Here is a 22,789-nt window from a genome sequence, read left to right as displayed (position 1 = left end):
AAATATATGTATTGTATTATACCAACATATTTTATCTTTTAATACCATAAATAAACACAATTTCTTTTTTAAAGTTAAAATAAGTAAAACGTTAAAGTTTGCAAAAAGAAAACAAAGGCTAGAAATGTAGAGAGATATTTAAAAGTTTAATAACTCATAAATGCATATCAGGTATTGTCAATAGCCCATAAGAAAGAGAGAGAATTCAGACTTCTCTTCAGTGTGGAAGGGATGTCTTTATTTGCAAAAATCATAAAATCACAGTTGCATATTTAGTTTCTGAGTTAGATTTAGGTACTTTATTGAACCCCCCCCCCCTTTTTTTTTAAGAAAATTTTTTGTTTTAATAACAAATCTCCATATAAGTTTTCCAAAGCCATATGATCCATATTGTCTCCCTCCTTTCCCTCCCTCCCTTCTGGAACTGACAAGCAATTTCGTCTGGGATATACATGTATTATATGCAAAACATTTCCATATTATTCATTTTTGTAAGCAAATAATCATATAGAACCAAAATCCCAAAACATATACCCAAATAAACAAGTGATAAATCATGTTTTCACCTGCATTTCTACTCCAACAGTTCTTTCTCTGGAGGTAGATAGCATTCTTTTTCATAAGTCCCTCAGAATTGTCCTAGATCATTGTATTGCTGTTAGTAGCATTTCACATGATCTCCAGGTTCTACTTATTTCATTCTTCATCAGTTCACGTAGATCTTTCCAGCTCTTTCTGAAATCATCCTGTTCATCTCTATAGCACAAAAGTATTCTATCACCATCATATATCACAATTTGTTGTCATTTCCCAACTGAGGGACATCCTTTTAGTTTTCAGTTCTTTGCCACCACAAAAAAAAACAGCTATAAATATTTTTTAAAAAAAGGTCCTTTTCCATAACTCTTTGGGCATATTCCAAATTGCTCTGCAGAATGGTTGGATCAGTTCACAAGTCCACCAGAAATGCATTAGTGTCCCAATTTTCCCTCATCCCCTCCAACATTTATCATTTTCCTTTACTGTCATATTGGCCAATCTGATAGGTATGAGCTGAAACTTCAGAGTTGTTTTAATTTGCATTTCTCTAATCAAGAGGGATTTAGAACACTTTTTATATGATTATTGATAGTGAAACCCTATATTTCTGAAAGTAGTAATTTTACAGGTATAAATATATCAAAAAATATTGAAGTAACACAGAAGACCTATAAAAAGAACTATTGCAGAAGAGCCCCAAAATTAAGAATTATTTATTTGTTTGTTTTAGGGGTGGGGAAGGAGAGGAGAGGAAAAAGGGAAGAAATAGGAAAGAATGGGATTAAGAGGGGATCTGACTCAAAAATGAAGCTCAGAAAGGAGAGTTTCTGGGAAACACCAGCTGCCATCAGGGTCCATTTCAGTTGCTTATAGGTGGCAAAATGCCACTACATTCCAGAAGCCCAAGTGGAGGAAGTCTTGAATCCTTTGTAGAAGCAAGGTGTAAGGTATTGTGGCCAACACTGGCATACTGGCCTGAGGCAGAGGTCATGTATCTCCTTTTGACCATATCCACAGGGAAGGAAATGATGGTGGAGCAGAAGCCCTCCCCAAAGGCTTATGAGAAGGCTGACATTGAAGGTTATCAGTCATGAGGCAAGCCTTCTGGAGAGCCTCTTTGATGAAGTTATAGGTCACCAGCTCAGCACAGTTGACAAGTAGCATTTCAGGATAGTGGAAGATAATAAATATACAAAAACAGCAGCAAAAAATTATAGTAACTTTGTATTTGACAAAAATATAGATCCAGGCTATTGGGGATAGAAATTACTATTTGGTAAGAATTGCTTGGACAGCTGGAAATTAGTATGGCAGAGACTAGGTACAGACCAATATCTTATACCAGTGATGGGCAAACTTTTTAAAGAGGGGGCCAAAGGAAAGGAAATACTCATCTGTCAGTCTGTTTCTAAGGAAACTCTTTTGAAGTTTCAATGTATTGTAGCCTACTCATTGTATTCGTCAGATTAGGAATAATGTCTAGCATCCAGATAGAACATCTCAGGGGGCCACATCTGGCCCACAGGCTGTAGTTTGCCCATCACTGTCTTACACCATTCAGTAAAATAAGAACAATATAGATATATGATCTAGATACAAAAGGAGATATCATAAGCAAATTTAGGAGAACAGGGAAAATATTCCCTCTCAGATTTATGAATGGGAAAGGAATTTATGAGTAAACAGGAGATGGAGAGCATTTGGTAAGATGTTAATAATTTTGGATAATTTTGAGCATATTAAGCTAAAGAAATTTTACACAAATAAAATAAATGTTGCAAAGATTAGAAAGAAAGCAGAAAATTAGGGGAAATTTTTCAGCCTCTCAGATAGAGGTCTCATATAAAAAATATAGAGAGGACTTGTTCAAATTTATCAGAATAAGAGCCATCCTTTAGTTGATAAATGGGCAAAAAGACATGAACAGAGAGTTTGGGGATTGAAGAAGTCAAAGCCATATATAGATACCTGAAAAAAAATGCTCTAAATCGCTACTAATTAGGGAAATGCAAATCAAAACAATTCTGAGATACCATTTCACACCCATCAAATTGACTAAAATGACAAAAAAAAGTAAAATAACATCTTAGAGGGAATGTGGAAAGATGAAGATATTAATAAACTGTAAAACTGTATATCCCTAGACCCAGCAATACCATGGCTGGATCTATTTCCCAAGGAAAGGAAAAGGAAAAGAAGCTATATGTTCTAAAATATTTATAGCAACTCTCTTTGTGGTGACAAAGAACTGGAAATTAAAAGGATACCTATCAGTTGAGGATTGGCTTAACAAATTGTGATATATAATTGTAATGGAATACTACTGTACCATAAGAAATGATGAACAGATTAATTAAAAAAAACTTTGTAATAACTACATGAGATAATGAAGAATGAAACTAGTAGAACCAAGAGAACATTATATATACCTACCAATTTAATATCTGAAGAATAACTTGTAAATGTTTATATCCAGAGAATGAACTGAGAAATGGAAACATGAAAGATGTAACCTATATATTTTGCTGGATAATGCTTCCTGTGATGTGGGGAGGGGAGGGAAAGCTGAATTAAAAATAAGGTTCAAACCTGAATAGTAATGAAACAAATTACTCTCATGCTATTACTATTTATAATAATAACATTTAGGGGACAGCTGGGTGGTTCAGTAGATTGAGAGCCACACCTAGAGACAGGAGGTCCTGGGTTTAAAACTGGCCTCAGATTCTTCCTACCTGTGTGATTCTGGGCAAGTCACTAGTAGCATTAAAATAGTATAGGACAGGGGGCAGCTGGGTAGCTCAGTGGCTTGAGAGTCAGGCCTAGAGACGGAAGGTCCTAGGTTCAAATCCGGCCTCAGATACTTCCCAGCTGTGTGACCCTGGGCAAGTCACTTGACCCCCATTGCCCACCCTTACCACACTTCCACCCATGAGCCAATACACAGAAGTTAAGGGTAAAAAAAAAAAAAATAGTATAGGACAGTGTTGGTGCCTCCCGTCTATTTTAATGCTACTAGTATCGCCTTAAAGAATCTCCCTAAAGCCCAGATTTGATATGGAATTTATGGCTCTCATTGTTTATGGTTAGAAAAAGAATAAAAGCAAATTATTGATCCTTCCCCTCCCAAAATATTGTGTTTCCCTTGATGCTAAAACATATATTACAGGAAGGATCCATGTCTCAAATTCATCCACCTTCCATTGATTCCTGCCTCTCTTGTACCCTAGCCCCCTTTCTCAATTCCTTTTAGCATTGAACTTGTAAATATACAGTAATTAGTTCAGGGAAAGTTAGATTGGTGTCCTCAATTACCCAGTTTTATGAAGTCTACCTTTTATAAACTAGAATAACACTGACTTATCTTGTTTTGTTCTTAAGACAACTTAAAATATCTTTAAAAAGCCTAAATGGTCTGCTTTTTTTTTTTTTTTAAGAAACTTTAAAATTCAGGTATTAGCCAACATATTTTTAGAATTAAAAGCTCAACATTCAAGACTGCTCAGTCTGCCCATCGTCTATTTCCAACCTTATTTCCCACTACTTTCCTTCCTGAACCCTTTGCTTCCCCTAGGCCAGTGAGGGCAAATCTTTTAGAGACCAAATGTCCAAACTCTAACCCTCATGCCGCATATGAGGCCCCTGCCTTACCCTACACAGGGAAGGGAGTGAGTGCTCCTATTGGACTGCTGGACAGAGAGGTGGGTGAAGTGAGAAATGTTCTCAGGTGAACTTGGAGAGGGGGAGGGGAGCAGCCCCTCTGGCATGCATGTCATAGGTTCACCAACATGGCTTTAGGCCAGGGGTCGGCAACCTTTTTGGCCGTGAGAGCCATAAATACCACATTTTTAAAAATATAATTTCGTGAGAGCCATACAGTGCTCACAGTGCGCACTCCTGTAACAGTGCCTGAAAAAAAAAATTGACTTTATGGCTCCTGCAGAAAGAGCCATACGTTGCCGACCCCTGGTCTAGGCTAATCTTTCAGTCCCTTAAACTTAGTCTGCTCATTTATATTCCCATGCTCTTGTTCATTCTATGTTTCTTTTCTTCTTTTATTCTCTCTCCTTTATATGGCAAAATTCTACTCGTCCTAATGAATCCCAGTTCTTTTAGGAATCCTTTCTTTACCACACGGACCCAACATGATTCTTCCTTCTAAACTTGAAATAGCATATGTGTATACTACTTATTTGAAATCCTTTGTGAATGTCTTATATCAAAATTATTACAGAGAATTGGTAAAATTTATTTTATCACGTCCAAAGATAACTAATTTCATATTATAGTGTTCACAGCAAGCATTTACAAAATGCTTTTTAAAAATAACTACATCTTATGCACCAATATCTTTTGCAGAAGAAAAGAGAAAATCTATAATGAATTTAAAAAAAAAACACCAGAGTATCGAGTATTGGACATAGAATATACTATGAGAATTGAGAATATATTAATTTGAGGCTCCAAATTGAATCTATTTTTGCTTGGCAACTTAAGTACAATAGTGAGCATGAGAGAGCAAAATTATGTTGTAAAATATGGTTCCGGTATTAAAAAGGAGATAAAGGGGATTAAAGGAGCAAAAATGAGAAGGTGTATGGTGTATAGTTAACGGCAACTCCTTATTGAGAAGTGGAAAATAGATTAAAAAAAACAGACCCCTAACATTGGCTATATTTCCTATAGAAGTTTGCTATCAGTTGCCAAAATGAGGAAACCAGAAGAGCCTAGAAACCACCTTGGTAATAAGCAAGTACCTTAGTTGCCAAATGGAACAAGGTAGCTCTTAAAAGCATCACCAGGTTAGAATATACATTTGTTTGTAAAATCTTACAGGAGAGGGTTGGTGGAAGATCATGAATACGGTATTGCCTCATAAGATAGTGAGAAACACTAAACAGAAAAGTTCGTGGGAAATGTGGTCAGAGAACCAACTAATACAAATTATCTGGAGGCATTTAAAGGTAAATTGGAAAGAGGGCTAGAAATAGATTTAAAAAATGACAATGCTATATGACTTTGAACCAAGAAATATCACAATCTCCTAATAATTAAAGTTGAGGATCTCCCAGAGAGCAATAGAGAAGTACATGATGAGCACGAATAGGCTGCAGCATATCAATGAAGAATGTTGTAGAAGCCATCATGGTTATTGTGCCCCCCCCCCTTCCCCATATTGTTGTTGTTGTTGTTTTAATTCTTACCTTCCATCTTAGAATCAATACTGGGTATTGGTTCTAAGGCAGAAGAGAGGTAAGGGTTAGGCAATAGGGGTTAAGTGACTTGCCCAGGGTCACACAGCTGGGAAGTGGCTGAGGTCAGATTTGAACCCAGGACCTCCCATCTCTGGGCCTGGCTCTCAATCCACTGAGCTACCCAGCTGCCTCCCACCCTCCCCATGTTGAATGGTTGATCCTCCCTGCTGCTGTGAAGGATTTATGGGAAGAAGTAGACAAGAGCCTCACAGGTTTAAAGGATAGATATATAGGTTTCAATCTGTATGTTGATGAAATATCAGATCCATGCAAGTGGCCAGGAACTTTAATGAACTACTTGTTCAAATTAATCAGAATCAAGAATTAAGTCAATATGGATACTTATCCTATTATTGAAAATCACAGTACATCCATGCTTTCTTATTCTTCATGCTTCTTGTCCATGTCTTGTGGGAAGTTATTTTTACCTCTATCCTATTTCTGTTTGGTATTTATTCAGTCCAATGTAATCAATACATATTGCCCTAGCTAGGTTAAAAAGGTTCTTCTATGAGAATTTTTACACAATGAGAAGCAGGTGTAAGACTATATATACTATATGCCATGAGTACACTTATGTAACCACAAAAATGTCCTAGCTAGAGGACCTCAGTGATCTGATGAGTATATGCAGAGATAGAAAAAGGGATCATCCAGACATCCACCTTCTGACATTTTTCTCCTAGCCCAGTTTGAGGAGATAAGTATTTCATTATCTTATGACTCTAGTCAGCGATGGCAGTACATCCTGCCATCTTGTCAGTAGAGATGACCCTTTTCTTGCCCCTGTTGTGACCATTCATGGAAAGTCCCCGAGTTATTTTAGGAGCCCCTCAACACTTTGTCATGTCTTTTAATTGCCCTAGAGTGGGTGGCATTCTACCCCGCTCACTGACTGCACAACTTCTTCCCATTGCTGTGAAATATTGTATCTTATGATATTCCATCTAGATTGCCTAGGACCTAAAGATTATAAAATCTGTACTGGAGAGCAAGGGAGCATTTCAGATTGTGAGGAAGATCTGAGGTCCTATTCATCAAAGGGGGTTGGTGGTTAGAGTTCTGCCTCAGTGGTTTTTTAATTGCAAATTGGACAGAGACAATCCCTTCATAAATACTTTCTAGAGCTGTGTTGGCAAAGGCATGGCACACATGCCTTGGCATGCTGGAAAAGCTGTTCTGTTCCCCCTCTCCACAGCACCTAAGAACGTTTTTCACATGCCCTGCCCCACTGCCCAGCACCCCAATGTGAACACTTCCTCCCCCAACTACCTGGGGTAATTAATGTCAGGGAGTGGAGGTTTCACAAGCTGCTCAAAGGTGCAGTTTGGCAAGCATGTGATCTCTAAAAAGTTTGCCAACCCTGTCCTAGCAGTTCCATGTTTTAGATAGATTTTTTTAGGGGATCAGTGCAACAACACACTGTCTTGCTTTCATATTTTATTGATTAAAAAAAAATCACCATCTCACTGCTTCATCTCTTTTCACCATAAAACGTTCCCTTATAGGGGAAAAAAAGAGCAGGGCAAAACAAATAATTAGTCTGGAAACAAGCTTTGTTTCCATACTTCTAGTCCACCACTTCTTTGCCAAGGAGAGAGAGGCATACTTCACCAGCAAACTTTTGAAATCATAATATGCCTCTCTCCTTTTAAACTAAGGAATTTAATGTTTATTGAACTGAATTGAAGTTGATAGAACCCTTAAAATTCTCTTTTAGGAGTCTGTAAATTTTATTTTACAATCACAACTATATTAACATGTTTCAAAAACCCTTTGTTGAATATCTTCAGTTATTTATACACCTAAAGGAAATATTGCTGTACCTCTCTGACCTTAATTCTTTTTAGCTGAAATCATTTATCATGGAGTGCTTTGAAAGCTTGTTATTTAAATGTTAATCTTCTGTCTATGTTGTGTTTTTTTAATACAAGAGAATATTATTAAAAGCTTTTGGGGACCAACAATATCAAAAGCATGGTTTGTATGCTTTTTTTCGGCAAGACATACAAATTGAATATAACCAAAAATATTAAAACAGTTTTAGCTATCTGCATTGAAGCAGGTTTTCAGCATTAGTGCAAAAGAAAAAAAAAAAAAGGAAGCTGTTTGCAAACAGTCGCACTTAAACGTGGACTTGAATTAGTCTCTTCCCCCCCCAACACCCCAAATCTTTTATTCATTTATATATTTGTTTACTTATTTGTTTGTTTGATTATTTTAGAGCCCTTACCTTTAGTCTTGGAATCAATACTCTATATTGGTTCCAAGGCAGAACTGTGGTAAGGGCTAGGCAATGGGGGTTAAGTGACTTGCCCAGGGTCACAAAGTCAGATTTGAACCTAGGACCTCCCATTTCCAGGTCTGGCTCTCAATCCACTGAGCTACCAAGCTGCCCCCCCACCTCAATCTTTAAAAAAAAAATTTTAATGATCTTTTTAAAAAATGTATTTCAGCATCAGTAAACGCTGAAATGAAACCGTAGCTTGTTCTGCTCTGTCTTCTCCAGGGTCCTTATTGGTGAGAGATTCATAGAGAAAGTAATGGCTTTAAGTAAAGCTTAATAATTCCTTGCCTCCGGTTTCTTTTGGTTGCTGTTTATCAAGATGCCTCCATAACCCCTCAAGTTTGTAAAACTCAAGCTGACATTTGGACAGAGGTCACTATTATAGAGTGTGCTGAGAAACTGAAAAGCAGCCTTGTTTGCAATGTGTGCTTTGGTATAGTATCCTCCATTGTACTCGGCAGAATGGTGGTACTGTGCTATTGGCCTTTACTCAGACTGGCGGCTCATTTCATTGGTTTTGAGACTATAATGATTGGTCTTGGCATTTTCAAGTTTAGATTTTATGTGTAGTGGCTTTTCAAAGAAGTTTACTAGCAACTGTTCTGTCAAAAGTGATGCTAAAAATATGTTCAAGGGAGAGAGCAATATAGCATTACTTAGAGAATACTGATATTAAAAAGTTGGGCTTTTGTTTCATAGAGTTTTCTTAGTATCATTGTCCAATCTCCCAAATACAACCCAAACTACTTTCTTCATCCTGTAGTCTAGGACCCAGGTCATTGCCCAATGATTCTACTTTTTTTGAGAAGATGGATGCTGCAATAAAATCTGAGCAGTATTTATTCTACTTGATTTTTTTTAAAACCCTCTGTGAGAGGGCAGCTGAGGAGCTCAGTGGATTGAAAGTCAGGCCTAGAGAGGGGAGGTCCTAGGTTCAAGTCCGACCTCAGACATTTCCCAGCTATGTGACCCAGGACAAGTGACTTGACCCCCATTGCCCACCCTTACCACTCTTCCACCTAGGAGCCAATACACAGAAGTTAAGGGTTTAAAAAATGTAAAAACAAAAACAAAAAACCCTCTGTGGAATTTTATTTTTCATTGAGGCAGCTAGGATAGTGCTGAATTTTAAGTCTAGAAGACAGTTTGAATTTTGCCCCAAACTGGTGCTGTGACTCTGGGCAAATCATCTAACCTCTCAACCTTAGTTTCTTTTCTTTTCTTTTCTTTTTTAATTTTTTGATTCTCTTTTAAAATCATTTATTTATTTGTTTAAAGGTATTTTTCCATGGTTACATGATTCATGTTCTTTCCCTCCCCTCCTCACTCGCCACTCCTGTGGCCAAAGTGCAGTATCACTGGGTTTTACATGTATTGTTGATCAAGACCTATTTCCATATTATTATTATATACAGTAGAGTGATCATTTAGAGTCTACGTCCCCAATCATATGCCCATTGAACCATGTGATCAAGCAGTTGTTTTTCTTCTGCGTTTTTACTCCCACAGTTCTTTCTCTGGATGTGGATAATTTTCTTTGTCATAAGCCCCGCAGAATTCTGGATCATTGCATTGCTGTTAGTAGAGAAGTCCGCTACATTAGATTTTACCATAATGTATCCATCTCTGTGTACAATGTTCTCCTGCTTCTGCTCCTTTCCCTCTGCATCTATTCCTGGAGGTCATTCCAGTTCACATGGAATTCCTCCAGTTCATTATTCCTTTTAGCACAATAATATTCCATCCCCCACAGATACCACAATTTGTTCAGTGATTCCCCAATCAAAGGACATTCTCTCATTTTCCAATTTTTTGCCACCACAAAGAGCATGGCTATAAATATTTTTGTACAAGTCTTTTTCCTTATTATCTCTTTGTGGTATAAGCCCAGCAGTGGTAAGTCCTTTGCGCATAATTCCAAATTGCCCTCCAGAATGGTTGAATCAATTCACAACTCCACCAGCAATGCATTAGTGTCCCAATTTTGCCACATCCCCTCCAACATTTATTGCTTTCCTTTGCTGTCATATTAGCCAACCTGCTAGGTATGAAGTGGTACCTCAGAGTTGTTTTGATTTGCATTTCTCTAATTATAAGAGACTTAGAACACTTTTTCACGTGTTTATTGATAGTTTTTATTTCTTTATCTGAAAATTGCCTATTAGTGTCCCTTGCCCATTTATCAGTTGGGGAATGGCTTGATTTTTTTTTTTATACAATTGATTTAGTTCCTTGTGTATTTGAGTAATTAGACCTCTGTCAGAGGTTTTTGTTATAAAGATTTTTTTCCCAATTTGTTGTTTCCCTTCTAATTTTGTTTGCATTGGTTTTATTTGTACAAACCCTTTTTAGAAATTTAATGTAATTAACATTATCCATTTTACATTTTGTAATGTTCTCTGTCTCTTGCTTGGTCTTCAGTTCTTTCCTTACCCATAGATCTGACAGGTAAATTATTCTATCAACCTTAGTTTCTTGATATGTAAAATTGGAATAATAATAATATCTTAATACATAGGATTCTTGTAAGGTCAAACGAGATATGTGCAAAAAGCTTTGTAAACTTTAAAGCACTCTGTAAATATTAATTTTAATTTTTATACTTTTGATTGGCTATAGCATTTGTCATTGTGTTAAAGGATGTTCTAGGAAAATTATAAATAGAAGAGGAATTTCCTGTAGCTTTAAAATCTTCCAGGTTTCCCTTTTGACAGATAACATTTTACAATAAATATTTTGACAATATCAGCAAACAGTAGCACTTCAAAATGTCAAGGACAGAAAAAGGTTAAATATAAAATTGAATCTATAATGTACAGGTTTTTTTTTAGCATGCATTAACTTTGGTATGGTAATACTAAAAATGCCTTTCTTGTCTGTTTCCCCTTCTGAGCATTCTTCTGATCTCTTCTGTGTATACTTTGTGTTTAATTGATGGTTTCCTTTTTTGGTAGGGGGAGCCTTTCTTTCACTATCTCCTACTCACTCTCTCATCCTCATAAAAGTCCTATCTTGTAACAAATATTTGGGTGACATTTTGACTGTCCCATTTGGGATGTAGTCTAGGACTTGATAAATGAGATATACAGTCATTCAGAAGTGATTAGCTAAACATTAATCAGAGTGCTTCTTTACTACTCTGAAAATTGTGTGCCTTTGGGAGAAAACTTCTGACCCAGTCAATTCATGAATAATCAGGATGCTCAAATATTTAGTTGTTTCCCATTTAAAGTATTTATTTGGAATCAAATATTCCTATTTGTCAACTGACTAGTAATGTTAAGTAAAGTTTCTGCAGGATGAAGAGTTCAAGAAAGATTTCATTTCATACTAGTTGAAAAGGAGAACAATAATGAGCTTGCCAAGTAGCCTCTACCTTAGGCATAGAAGACAGTTTATGAACTCTGAGTTGAAGGACCCCAAGTTAACTCATTGCTTAAACATACCAGTCAGCAAGTATTTCTTATCTGGGCACTGACAAGAACTGGGGATACAACAAAAAGAAAGGAGCAGCCTGGTGGTGCAATAGCTGTAGCACTGGGCCTGAAGTTAAGAAGACCTGAGTTCAAATTCAGCCTCAGATACTTGTGCTAGCTGTTTGATCATAAGATTGTTGTGAGAACATTTGTAAAGTGTTTAGCACATTGCCTGCAATGTAACAGGACCTTTAAAAAATGTTTATTTTCTTATTTCCCATTGGCATGCCCTGGTACCTGAAATTTTTACCTCTTGTTATTCCTTTATTATGACATCTCCAGAAGGCATTTAGAAATATACTTCCTGTTACTTGGGTAAGGTAAAGGAGAGATATAGTATATATCCCATTTATATTTAACACCATTGAGTTATTGTCTATAATTAGTTTATCAGCTCATTTATATTTCATTTACAACCAGAATGTAAAACCCTAGGAAATAAGGTTTAGAACTGGTAATTATAATGGGAAAAGTAGCCAGAAGACCAGAGTTCTAGTCCCTGCCTCTAGCACTTGTGACCCTGAGCAAATTACCTAAGCTCTTGGTGGCCTCAATGCCCTAAGAATCAGGGTGCAAAACAGCTGATAATAATCTATAGTGCCAGAAGGCTTTACCTCTATCAGTGAAATCTGTTCAGAAAATAAAAGCAAGAAATGGCAAGGATTTTTAAAAGCCTCATTTATCCTGATAGATTACAATTTTTAGTGATATAACTTAATAAGACTGGTAATTCTATGACTGGCTTTGGTTATCTGAGTTTTCTAAGCAAACTTTCATATTTTCTCCTTTTTTTATTCCAGATTTAATTATGCCTCATAGCTCTTAAGAGTTTGAAATAGATGTCTTCAGAGTACAGAATGATCTAGAAAAAAAAATGGAAGACATACAGATCATTGCACCCAACATAATGAAAACTGAAGAAGAACCCATCCCTGGCATTAGCCGTCAGATTTCTGTTAGTGAATTTTCTTGCCACTGTTGTTATGACATCCTGGTGAATCCCACCACCTTGAACTGCGGACACAGTTTCTGTCGCCATTGCCTGGCTCTATGGTGGGTGTCCTCAAAGAAAACAGAGTGTCCGGAATGCCGAGAGAAATGGGAAGGTTTTCCTAAAGTAAATATTCTGCTCAGGTAATAATTGATATTCCAGAGCACAGATGAACAGCTTCTGTAATGATATTCTTAGTAGGAAATAACAGTAGCCCCATATGTTTTAAAAATGGCTAATTCAGAGGAATTCTAACTGCTATTTTTCTTTTTCTTTCTTTGATCTATTGTAACATCATTTGGAGCTTTAAAACATAAGTAAAACAGGACAAAATTTGATTCCTTTCCACCCAGATGATTTTTAGGGTGTTTTTTTTAAATATGTATAAAGAAAAATTCAGTTTATCATACAGTTACTTGAAACCATTTGCCTTGGAATAGTGACTCCCTGGTTCAAGCCAAATAACCTAGATTTTCTCATAGGCAAACAGTATAATATAATTCTTTAAATAATTGTTATTTGTTGGATCATTTCTGCAGTCTTTGATTAAGCTGTGATCTAGTCATCCCACAATGAATAGAAAGTGTTTCATATACTGTACAGTATGTATTATAAAATGGTATGTAGCCAGATAGACAGCAATTACTTTCAGTTTCTATAGTTTCATAATATTTTGCATGAAATCTTGGGGAAGGCAAGGCTGAAAACCTAGACTTTGCTCACTTGGTTCTTGAATTCATTACAAGTCATATTAATAAAGTAGATAAAGTAATCCAACAAATAGTTAAGAATAAGCGAGTGGAAATTATATTGGGTTATGTTTAAAAGACTTTGTTTTTCACCTTAGGGATTTGGTCATTTTGTTGTTCTTGTTTTTTAAGCAAGATTTCATTTTCACTGAACTGCTGTTGGGTCCTTTAGCTAGAGAAAGTTAAACCCACTGAGCCTATATCATGAACCATATCCTGGTATTTTTCCTACTTTCTGGTTTTCACTTAGAGCTCAACCTTTTCCTTATATCCTTATACTATATTTAGTTAAATGATTTTCTTGATTCTGTTTCCTCTGTAGAGATGCCATTGAAAAGTTATTTCCTGATGCCATCAAATTGAGGTCAGAAGACATTCAGCAGAACAGTGATATAGTCCATAGTCTTGCAGCCTTTCACAAATATGGGAATGATCAAATTTCTGTCACCCCAAATGCAGGGCGAGCAAATCCTCAAAGAGGAGGAGGATTTTTTTCTGGAGTACTGACAGCTTTAACTGGTGTGGCAGTAAGTTTACCTTTTATTTAATTCCTTCTCCATTTCATCTGATTGTTTAAGCCTGTTTCTCCTCAAATATGGCCAGGTTATAGTATGGCTTCATGAAGAGGTAGCTATTTGAAGTGGATACAGGTAGAAAGATCTGGGTGTGAGACCTATGTGTTCCTGGGCAAGTCACCTAACTTCTCAGTTCTCAGCCCTCTAAAACTAATTTTAGACCAAACTAAAATTAGACTAAAACTAATTTAGTCAGGCAGGTCCTAAACTACATTTGCATGGGGGTTTTCTCACCAGGAGTTCCCTGTACCAATGAAATTGCAGATCTCATTCAAAACCCAGAAACAAAATGAAAAGGAAAAAAAGACTTAATTAAAGGTTTATACAATAATTCACTAGTGAGCATTTAAAATTACTTTTAAAAAGTCCTTACCTTCTGTCTTATTGGTAGTAAGACAGAAGAGTGTCAAAGGCTAGGCAGTTGAGGTTAAATGACTTGCCCTGGGTCAGCAGCTAGAAAATGACTGAGGCCAGATTTGAACCCAGTACCTCTCAATTCCAGGCCTGGTGTTCTATCCACTGTGCTACGTTGCTGCCCCTAAAATTGCTAAATTCATATAAATTTTCCCATTCATGGTACCCTGGTATACCAAAGTTAATTGTATTTTCCTTTTATGCTGCATAAAATGAAAACCTAAATATTCCATAGTCTGTTTAAATTGAAAGACACCAGAATATAGTTGTTGTTCTGGTTTGGAGTTTTGATGAGGACATATGATCTCATTGGTGTAAAGAACAGCCAGAGAGGAAACTCCTGCTAATGCAGATTGGCAGCTGCTTTGCAATTTATAGCCTTGGAGAGATTGTAGGGGGCAAGGGGTATAAGAGGTTGTGACTTCCCCAGGATTACTTAATTTTGTATAAAAACAACCCTTATACCCAAGTCTTTCTGACTCCTACTTTGCTGTAGCCTCTTCATGAAGCCATATGATGGTCTAATCATGTGGGATTAGTGCTACTTTTAGAGAAATCAGCCTTCAGATAGTTACAGTTACCTTGGTGCTCATCTTGAATTTATGAAAATTGACTGAGTTTTTAACCAATAGCACGTATGTCTTCGCGTGGACTTTAGGGTTCTAAGTGGAAATTTTATATATATATATATTCTGACAAATATAACAAAGAGTAAACAGGTATGTATTTAGGTTTCACAGTCGCTAAGAAATCAACAAGAAATAAATCAATATTTAGAGCCCATATATGTTCATATTGACTAGAGTTCAAATCTGTTTCTTTCTGCCTTGTAGTATTTTCACCTTAGCTTGGGGGCTCTTGAATTTATTTATTATATTCTTGGAAGTTGGCATTTGAGGATTTCTTTCTAGAGGTGATCTGTGATCTTTCCATTTCTGTTTTATTCTCTTTTTCAAGAATATCTGGGCAGTTTTCTTTGGTAATTTCTTGTATTATGATATCCAGGATTTTTTTTTTATCATGGCTTTCAGGTAGTTCAATAATTGTCTCTTCTGGCTCTATTTTCCATGTAATTTTTTTCCCCAATGAGATAGTTCGTGTTTTCTTCTTTTTTTTTTCATTCTTTTGATTTTGTTTTATTGTTTCTTGATATCTCATGAAGTCATTAGCTTCAAGTTGCCCAATTTTAATTTTTAAGAAATTATTTTCTTCCATTAGTTTTTGAACCTCCTTTTTCATTTCGCCCATTTCTTCTTGCATTACTTTCATTTCTCTTCCCCATTTTTCCTCTGCCTCTCTTAATTGATTTTTGAGCTCTTCCAGAGTCTGAGTCCAAATCATAATTTTCCTTTTGGACTTTTTGTTTGCTTTGGTTTCACTGTCCCCTTCTGTGTCTGTGCCTTGTACTTTGTCTCCATAAAAATTCTCTATAGTTAGGTGGGCCTTTTTTTTACTGTATATTCATTTTTCCAGCCTTTTTAAAGGTAGGTTCTGTTCTCCGGGAGTTTAGAATAAATACCTTCTTAAATTTCAGTCCTTTCTTGATGCTACCCTTAGCCTTATTTCTGGGTTTCAAACTTATTGCAAGTTTCAGTTCTTCCAAGAAGGTATGATGGTCCGTGGGCTGGGAGTTCTGAGATTCAATCACCCTCTGAAACTGTTGATAGCTCAAATTCATGCCTTGGGCAGGGGTGTAGTTTTTTGGTCTCACTCTGGGCTTGATCAGGTCAGGCACACAGCAGAATTGCTCTGCTCTGGGGCTCTGCCTTGAGCTTTTGGCAAGAGGATCAGGGGACCCAAACTAACTCAAATTGGATCTATATCCTCACCATAAACTTGGGCTAAGACTCCTGGCCTCATTCTGGACCTACACAGATAAGGCTGTAAAGTACAGACTGCCCTGGGTTAGAATTCTGGACCTCACTGCAGATTTGCTTGGAATTTAAAGGGGTATGCATTGGTTTAGACCACTGTTGGCCCAGGCGATGTCTTGGGGTTTGGATGTTGGGTTGGGCTCAGGTTCAAAACATGGAACATAGATGGGGGGGGATGGAAGGCTTGTTCTTGACTTACTCCTTAGAATAGCTTCCTGCAGGCTGTGCTCCCCTCTCATCCTAGTGCCCTAGATGTTCTCTGCCTACCTTTCCTGTTGTTCTCTTCTTGAAAGTTGCTTCACTCTGTCTCCTTGTTGGTTCTTTCACTCCTGTATTCATTTTGTGGTGTTATTTTAAAATTAATTGGAGAGGATTCTCATTGTGGTTTCAAGCTTCTCTGCTTCTCCACCATCTTGGCTCCAGAACCAATACCCTTGGATTTGAATCTGGCTTCAGACACTTCCTAGCTCTATTACCCTGGGCAAGTCACAACCCCAATTGCCCAGCTCTTACTGCTTTTTGACTCTGGAACCAATACTTAATACCTATTTTAAGACAGGAGGTAAGGGTTTAAAAAAACAACTTTATATTTATCAGGTATTGTGCTAGGCACATCTCTTAGGAAACCTATGTCCATCTATTCTCCCCACAACACTCCCCCTAGTTAGATTTTTAGCAGTTGAAGTTAAGTATCAGAATTATCTATAGCTCAAACTTGCTGACATTTTCTCTTTCCCAGGTGGTTCTACTTGTATATCACTGGAGCAGTAGAGAGTCAGAGCATGACCTACTTGTTCACAAATCTGTTGCAAAATGGACAGCTGAAGAAGTCATCTTCTGGCTAGAGCAACTGGGCCCTTGGGCCTCTCTTTATAGAGAAAGATTTTTATCTGAAAGAGTTAATGGCCGGTAAGTAATAAGTTGACATTTTAAAAGATGGTCTACTCTTGTAATAGAACAATGCTTTCAGATGGAAAAAAATAGGTAATAACAATTACTTAATAATAAAAAATAAGTAATAAGAATCAAATTAACATAAAAAATATCAAGTCTTTACTTAAGTCATTCTTATGTCTCATGGCCTGAAAATGACTCTGCATTCCACAGAGGCTTTGCCAGGAGAGTGTAAGCTCTGGCAAATCTAATCTAGCTGGAGAGTCTTAGAATATGAGCTTGGTGTGACTTACATGTCTGTTTCCAAAGACCAACTTAGTTGAGGCCAGGAAGTCTACCTAAACTTTTTTTTGAGCCATAGTAACTCATCAAGAGGTGTGGAGGCAGGGACAGCTGGGTAGCTCAGTGGATTGAGAGTCAGGCCTAGAGACGGGAGGTCTTAGGTTCAAAGCTGGCCTCAGACACTTCCCAGCTGTGTGACCCTGGGCAAGTCACTTGACCCCCATTGCCCACCCACCCTTACCACTCTTCTACCTAAGAGCCAATACACAGAAGTAAAGGGTTAAAAAAAAAAAAAAAAAAGAGGCATAGAGGAATTGTTGTCTGAATCACAAGACAAAACATACACACCAAAAAAATCATGCTCCTTCAAATGTTAAAGAATAAGTAAAGCCTAAATGTCATTTTGTAGGCAATCAGAACATTATTGAAAAGCTGCTCTAAACTTCATCAGCAGCTCCTAAAATTTCACTTACTCCTTAAATATTTCCTTGCTGTGTGACCCTGGGCAAGTCAATTAACTCCAGTTGCCCAGCTCTTGCCACTCTTCTGTCTTAGAATTGATACTAAGATAAAAGGTAAGGGCTTAAAAAACATTTTTCATTTACCTTCTTTCCCATTATGTTTTAGAAATCTTCTTAAATTTTTTGCTATTTCACATTTGAAATTCTTGTAAGTATATCTATGCCCACAATTGGGGAATATACGATGGTCATTCTGAACCCATACTATTGTTACTTTGTATTTTATTTCTGACCTATTATAAAATATTTCTAAAATAAAACTAGACTAATACCACAAGATGGTTCTTCCCTCCAAAAAAAAAAAAATCTTAAAAAAAAACAATAAAGCTAGAGAAAATCCAAAGAAAGGCACATACAGGAAAGAGTGAGACTGAAAAGATTTTTGTTATTTATCAGCTAAAACAATTAAGATTATCAACCATAGCTGAGATGGACTATTATATAAATCTTTATAAAAATCAACAGGCTTGGAATAGAGTTAAACATGGAATTGTTCACCAAAACCTACAGCTAGAAAGTACCTCTTGGAAGGTCAAAGAGGGTAGGATATATAGGAAGAAGAGTTACTTTAAGACAACAGGTAGTAAAACAGAATTAAAGACTGAGGAAATGTTTTAGGAAACAACTCCAGCCTTTGGATGTTGTCATTCCATCAACTCTGCTTTTCTGTGAGCCTGCTTTGGTGCCAATGTCAAAGACTAAAAGAGTTTCGTTTTGGATTGATTGAGCCTGACTGGTGTAGTGATTCTTATGTGTTTATATATGTAGCTTTTTTTTTTTTTAATGATCTGAAATCAGTTTCTAAGTTAATATGCACTTGTGTACTGTTTAAGAGCTCAGGACTCTGGTTCATGTTTGCTGTTTTCAGTTATTGGAGTTGAGTAAGCCTATGAAATTTGAACAAATCATTTAACAGACAGGTGGAGCATGAGACAGTATGCTCCACCAAAGAAAGAGCCCCATCAAGGCACTCTGCTGTCCTGCTTTGTTGCATTCTGGGAGGACTTGTACCCTGTTGTTGGATAGCATTCATTTAGGTACTTTATTTCTCAATAAACTATTATTGGCATTTGGGAGTTTAGTCCTTATTTTTGTTTGTTTTTTTAAATAACTGCATTGGCCTCTCATTGAGAATGGTTTGCCCCAAAATGCTAAGCAATTGTGCTAGCCTGTTTTGGACAGTATGTATGTTGAGTTGCAGATATATTAAATGTTTTAGCTCTTTTATAAGTGTGGGATGATTTACAAGAAGGAATTTTGAACATGGAAGGGGTGCTTTCAACGCTTGATCTCAAAGAACAGATTTTTTTTTCTTTTTTGCTCCCCTGCCCTAGATTGCTTTTAACATTGACAGATGAAGACTTTTCAAAGGCTCCATATAACATAGAGAATAGTAGCCACAGAAAAGCCATCATAATGGAACTGGAGCGTGTCAAAACTTTAGGAGTAAAGCCCCCACAGAATCTTTGGGAATACAAGGTAAACTTTTATAGCAGCTGATTCCCTTCTTCATGCATAGGCTAAAAAATACATTTGTGAATTTTAAGATAAAGCACTGAATTAGAATCCAGGTCTTCTGTGGTCAGTCCCAACTGTATTACTGGCAGATGCCATTTCTTGATCTCTGGGTTCCTGATGTATAAAATTAGGTACATTGAAACAAATGATCCCTTTAAGTTCTAAAATCCTATGAATGTAGTATGATTGTATATACTGTGAGAACCCCACAAACCTGAGAGTGCTAGATATATTCCAGCCAACTAATTAGCTTTTAGGATTTATTAACCAAGGTCTTTCTGAATCCTGAACCCTTCATTCCTAGACAGCAACTAGATCAGTGGTTCCCAAACTTTTTTGCTACCGCCCCTTTCCAGAAAAAATATTACTTGGCGGCCCCTGGAAATTATGAAACTATTTATTGAACTCAGAATAGAATGTAATACAAAAAAAGTGTGGCCATCACCACTCCCCTGGATCGCTGCAACACCCACCAGGGGACGGTAGCACCCACTTTGGGAATCACTGAACTAGATCCTTAAGATGCTAACATTAATTTTAACAGTAAACTTGAGGATATCATAGTTGGTAAGATAATTTTGTTACAAAAGAAAATCCTGTATTCCATAGCCACATTGATTTTTTTTTTTTTGTACTAGTGATATCTCTTTTCATCGGTATGAGAGGCAGAACAGCATAGGAGATGGTGAGCTAGTCTCCAACTTAGGAAGGCCTGGATTTGAACCCTGCCTCTTACTAGGCTGATAACTTCATTTCAATGGCTTAAGCAAGTCTCTTTAGACTTTAAGTTGCAGAGAAGGTGCCATCCTACTTTGGTAGGAGAAATTCCTCACCTGGGAGTTCCTTTGCCAATAATATCGTATCATAGTTCCAATACCTGTCTCTCTCCCTATAGAAAATTGAAATAATTACATTTAAAAAATGTAATCATAACAAGATCACTGAATTGTGTACCTAGAAAGAAAAATTAGTGTAGATTCATGGAACCTCTTAATTGCTATCTATGAAGAAGTGAAAGCAAAAAGTTTTCATGATTTGCCTCCAGTCACAGAGTTATTTATTGGTAGAGGTACTACTTCCATTGGTATCCTTTTGCTCGTTCCTGCGGTATTTCCATTATATCCTACAATAGGGTCCCTTAAGTTTTCCATTGTTGGCGATAATCAGCAAAGTACTTGTTTCTTCAAACAAGTACTTTTATGTTCCATGTTTCTGTGCTAGGTGCTGGTAGTCATTTGTATTTCAGTAGGACTTTCTTTCTTTATCTTAGTAACCAAGAACTTTAACATTTCAGGCCAGGAGAACCATTAATATCAGGTTTAGGGGTTGACTGGAGTCCTCTTTCCTGAAGACTCTGAATAGACTCAGCCCTGTCAGATTCTACAACTGGAACTTGTAATACTGTAGAATGTTTGCTCCTAAGACTTAGAAGAAATGTAATTAATATAGGGCCATTGCTTCTCTAAATTGGCACCTAAAGATTATTTTAGAAATTGGGACTTTATATAATGGTAGTTACATGCCTTTTGTTAACAACGAATACTAGACTTTCTCACTGCATTTCTTCATTTATTTGAAATAAATTTAAAAGTTGCCCCAAAAGAGAATGCAAATTGTATTTTACAAAATTATTTAAAGTGAATTTAAAAGGATGATTTCCCTCTGTTGTTAATATTACAGTGTTCTAATGCATTTCAGGCTGTCAACCCAGGCAAGTCATTATTCTTGTTGTATGCCTTGAAGAGCTCTCCAAGACTCAGTATGTTGTATCTGTACCTGTTTGATTATGCAGAAACCTTCTTACCTTTCATCCATACAATATGCCCTGTGCAAGAAAAAGAAGATATCATCACAAAATTTCTTGTAAGTTTTTTGTTTTAGAATATCTTGACTTGAATCATACATATATGAGATTGAACCAAATGGTTTGAGAAGAAACTGGTATGGAAGAACAACAAATTGTTTTAATAATTATGTCTCACTTTAAGATGTTCAAAGCCCTTTCATCATAACAACCCTGAAAGATGAATATTAAACATTTTCTAAAACTTGGACCTGTGATTTCATGTGGAAAAAATTTTGGAGCAGCCAAGTAGCATGGCACATAGAGGGCTGGACCTGGACTCTGAAACACTGAAGTTAAAATTCAGCCTCAGAGGGGTGGCTGGGTGGTAGCACAGTGGATAGCACCAGTCCTGGAATCAGGAGGACCTGGGTCCAAATCTGGTCTTAGATACTTCCTAGCTTGTGATCCTGGGCAAGTCATTTAACCCCCATTTGCCTGGCCCTTGTACTTCTGTCTTTCCGTCTTGTAGTCAATACTTTGTATTGGCTCCAAGGCAGAAGAGTAATAAGGGTAGGCAATAGGGGTCAAGTGACTTGCCCAAGGTCACACAGCTGGGAAGTGTCTGAGACCAGATTTGAACCTAGGACCTCCCATCTCTAGGCCTGGCTCTCAGTCCACTGAGCTACTGAGCTGCCCTCTGTCCTCCTGTCCTAAAGCTGTTATAGAGGCAGAAAAGATTTATTTATTTATTAAGTAGATATATGACCCTGGATAAGTAATTTCTTGATGGCTGGATCTCTGGTTCCTCATGTATAAAATTAGTGGTAATGACAAATGATATCTTTAAATTCTAAAATTCTGTGAATGTAGTATAATTGTAATATACTGTTTCTTTTTTAAAAAATCATCCTAAGACACATATTAGTCCTGTGACCTTGGGCAAGTCACTTAATTTCAAGTTTCCTCAACTCTAAAATAGGTATTAAAATAGCACATACCTGCTAGGGTCATGAGGATCAAATGAGATAACATTTGTAAAGTGCCTTGCACGTACAGTTTAAAATGCTTGTTTTCCTTCCTTCATGATGTTCCTTCTCCTGTGTTGTTCCCAGTTCCTAGGGAAAACCCCAGTGTCGATCAGCAATTCATCTATAATTGCTTGTCTTAAAGTTTGGTCTGGAGCGCTGAGAAGTTAAGTAGTGACTTGCCCACAGACACACAGTATGACACAGTAGTCTATGTCAGAGACAGAAGTTGAATCCAGATCTTCCTTACTTCAGAGTTGAGATACTTCTCATGACCAGTATTCTACATTTTACAGATGTGGAAACTAAAACTTAGAACTAGGATATGTCAGAGCCTGAGTATAGTTTGGCTAACGAATAATGAATTTGTTGGCCACAATAAAACTTTCAAAAGTATGGAGGAGATGGAATAGTTATCAGTAGAGGTAATACCCAAACCAAAAAATTAGATCCTTGATTCATTATATCCTTATGTGTGCAAAAAGATTACTCCAGAAAGTAAAGAACTTAGTAAATGTGACCTACAAGTCCCAAAGAAATATGTTTATTCATCTAATTTTAGCTTTTGCTGCTACCAAGCCACCATCTTGACCTGGTTATCT

The 22,789-nt window shown here is 36.9% G+C and overlaps 1 protein-coding gene across 1 annotated transcript in view; it reads left to right on the top strand.

The window, feature by feature from the left end:
• BFAR (bifunctional apoptosis regulator) overlaps window positions 1-22,789 on the top strand; it is a 121,437-nt gene that overhangs the window by 8,851 nt on the left and 89,797 nt on the right. Inside the window, exons 3-7 of the mRNA XM_044678369.1 lie at window positions 12,359-12,692; window positions 13,621-13,825; window positions 16,901-17,070; window positions 19,193-19,337; window positions 21,075-21,239. Coding sequence (XP_044534304.1) covers window positions 12,433-12,692; window positions 13,621-13,825; window positions 16,901-17,070; window positions 19,193-19,337; window positions 21,075-21,239 — 945 coding nt within the window. The 5' untranslated portion in view covers window positions 12,359-12,432. The remainder of the gene's footprint in view (window positions 1-12,358; window positions 12,693-13,620; window positions 13,826-16,900; window positions 17,071-19,192; window positions 19,338-21,074; window positions 21,240-22,789) is intronic.

Source organism: Gracilinanus agilis, chromosome 1, assembly GCF_016433145.1.
Source record: "Gracilinanus agilis isolate LMUSP501 chromosome 1, AgileGrace, whole genome shotgun sequence".
Lineage (NCBI taxonomy): Eukaryota > Metazoa > Chordata > Mammalia > Didelphimorphia > Didelphidae > Gracilinanus > Gracilinanus agilis.
The sequence above is the reverse complement of the archived record's forward strand: the minus strand, read 5'-3'. Positions and strand labels throughout refer to the sequence as shown.